This window comes from Vicia villosa, unplaced genomic scaffold (assembly GCF_029867415.1).
Source record: "Vicia villosa cultivar HV-30 ecotype Madison, WI unplaced genomic scaffold, Vvil1.0 ctg.001343F_1_1_3, whole genome shotgun sequence".
Taxonomy (NCBI): domain Eukaryota; kingdom Viridiplantae; phylum Streptophyta; class Magnoliopsida; order Fabales; family Fabaceae; genus Vicia; species Vicia villosa.
The window spans coordinates 85,790-88,746 of NW_026705584.1; the positions used below are offsets into that span (position 1 = coordinate 85,790).

The window sequence follows — 2,957 nt, forward strand, 5'->3', positions numbered from 1 at the left end:
TATTTTGGAATAATTGAACGTATTCTCGGAATTTGGATTTTACAATATTAATCATGCAATATGACAACAAACCAAGTAAAATATATATAAAATAAAATAACCAACCAATTCAACAAACACTCAAATAAACAAATTACTTTCATGAATAAGGATGTTTCTAAGAATGACTTTGTCTTCATTCAAAAAGTTAGTTTTCACATTGAACCAACTCAATGACTCATAATTACAATATACAAACACACACACTGCGTAAAAAAATATAAAGGACTGTAGCCGAGGAAAATGCATTATCAAGTTACTTCATGGACTATTGCTGCATCAATCAATCTGGGACTTTCTTTCTTCCTCTATACGGAAAAATTCAAATGAAGAATTCAAAGCATTCTGGAACAATTCGTCATTACTAAATGCCAATTTTATAATCTTTTCGTATTTAATTTTCACATCCAAGAGCCCCTGCTCAAATTCAGTATGATCCTTCAATCTTTCTAGATCAATACCAAGTTTTTGAACGGTCTCTCGAATGTGTGAAGTCATCACTACACATATTTTCGAGAGACCATCATTAACACGGCCGAACAAGTTATACATTCTACCCAAATCCTCGTATTTATCATCACAAAGCAAGTTTACTAGCCCAGAGTTCTCCATATGGATTAATGTAATCATGTGATTCTCAATCATCTCTTTCTCGACCACATCGGTAATCTTCTTTTCAGTCTTAGGGTCCAAGTAATGGCTCACTCTATCTATTTCCTCATTCAGACGCCTCTCAGTTTCTTTGAGATAATCCCCGCATTCACAACACTCAATAAGTTTTTGAGATTCAGCCTTGTAGAACTCAGCTGAACCTTGCAGAAACGGAGTCTCAAATTCTTGTTCATAAACAAAATGACTTAAATTCATCAGCATCTTTATTATGCTTCTAATCAGTTCTATATTAACATCTTCTCCGGCACGCTCGCTGTATACTAATTCCAAAAGCGTACTCGATAGTCGAGTCCTTATCTGATTTGAGTAAATAACATTTTCTCTCCACAGGTTTAGGCCAAGTTCATAAACAGGTTTCTTCTGGGTGCTTGGGACATAGGTCCTATCCATGTACATCAACATGTCTCTAATCATATGTAAAGCCTTATTATAATCATTCCATTTTCCGTTTAATTCTTCGAGAAACGAACCTCCTTCCGCGGCTTCAACAGATTCGGCTATCTCATTAAGATGAGAAGTCATGGTGGCAACTAGTTCAGAATATAGCTTTTCGCCGAACTTGTGAAGAATCATATTGTAAGCATGTCTAAATCCAAAAAATATATTAGAAACATGAAATTCATAGCTCACAAATTTGTCTCTCAAATTTCATAAAAAGAACAACAAGAAAGTCTTATAAGTTATATAACCAGCCATGGGCGGTTCTAGCATACGGCCAGTTTGGGCAATTGCCCAGGCTCGGTCCGGCTCAATTTTTTTTAGTGTTCATATTTAAAAATAATAAAATAAAATTAAGGGTTAGATATGGTTTTTTCTATAAATAAATGAGTTAAATATATTGTTGGTCCCTATAAATATATCAATTTTAGCTTTAAGTTCTTATAAAAAAATATTGATTTTTAGTTCCTATAAAATTACTTTTGCACGCAGTTTTAGTCCCTCTACAGGGATTAAAACTGCGTACAAAAATAATTTTATAGGGACTAAAAGTCAATATTTTTTTATAGGGACTAAGAGCCATCATTGATAATTTTATAGGGACTAAGAGTCATCATTGATAATTTTATAGGAACTAAAAACATATTTAACCCTAAATAAATTAACATTCAATTTTAGTCTTTAAAAAATTTTCCTACAATGAAGATTATCAAGTCTAAATTGCACAATAAGATTAACGATGTGTGATTTAATGACTTGATGGTATGTTGCACCGAGCGAAAGATATTCAAGTCACTTGATGCTATTGATATTATTCAAACATTCACCGTAAAAAGTCTCGAAAAAGACATTTGCCTCGTGATTTTATTCTACATACTATTGTGAGGTTATATTTTACTATGAATTTAGGGTCTTTAAAATTTTGCCCAGACTTTATAATTTTGCTGGCTCCGCCACTCTACCAGCCAAATAAAAATGAATATGCAGTTAAAGAGTTATTGAATAACCTGTAAAGATCTTCGAAATCAAGATGACTAGTGTTGTGGATGAATATATCATGGATTGCATGTTCAAGAATGTTCCAAGTCTTGTCAGCATAGTTCTGATCCTTGACTTCCCGGTATTTGAAGGCCTCTATTTGAAATTTTTTGTTCTGGTTACTCATATTCTTCTTAAGCTGAAGAGATGTCCTTGAAACAAAGATTTATTTATAACAAGAAAAATACTACTTTAATAGAAAGTAGACTGAGAAAGACGACTTTGGGGAATGACTTTCACACACACATCACATGTATCTTCCGCGAATCTCAAGGTTACTTTCCAAACAATGCAAACAATGATTTGTTTTAAGACTCTATTAACTTTAAAATTGTTGAATTTTGACTCCAATTTCGAATCTTCTCTTATGTTATATTATTCTCTATCATATTTTTATTTTAAACTCAAACTCATTAATTCAAAATCATAAACTGCTTCAATGTTAACTGATTTTATTTGTATTCTCATTGTCACTTTAAACTAATCTATTAGTTGAATATTGTTTCACAACCCAATTGAATTTGAATGTAGTGATAGTGATGAAGAGCCACCTTAAAAAAAATTTAAAAATATATTTAAAATAATATGGAAGCTAATTTCCAAACGTCCCTTACATACTCAAAAAGTATGGAAGTATGGAAGTTATTTCACAATTCGTGAATATTACAGAAGTTATGTTCCGTGATAATAAATTTCCATCGTTAGCATATTTTAATGAATCTTATACAATTCAATCAAATTATATATTGATCATAAAATACAATCCAAAA

The 2,957-nt window shown here is 31.7% G+C and overlaps 1 protein-coding gene across 1 annotated transcript; it reads right to left on the reverse strand.

Annotated features, from left to right (window-relative positions):
- LOC131634734 (cullin-3A-like) lies at window positions 1-2,461 on the reverse strand. The gene is made up of 2 exons (XM_058905359.1): window positions 2,157-2,461; window positions 1-1,297 (listed from the first exon to the last, which is right to left on the reverse strand). The coding sequence occupies exons 1-2, from the start codon at window positions 2,312-2,314 to the stop codon at window positions 319-321; spliced, it is 1,137 nt and encodes a 378-aa protein (XP_058761342.1). The 5' UTR covers window positions 2,315-2,461; the 3' UTR covers window positions 1-318.
- Window positions 2,462-2,957: the final 496 nt, after the last annotated feature.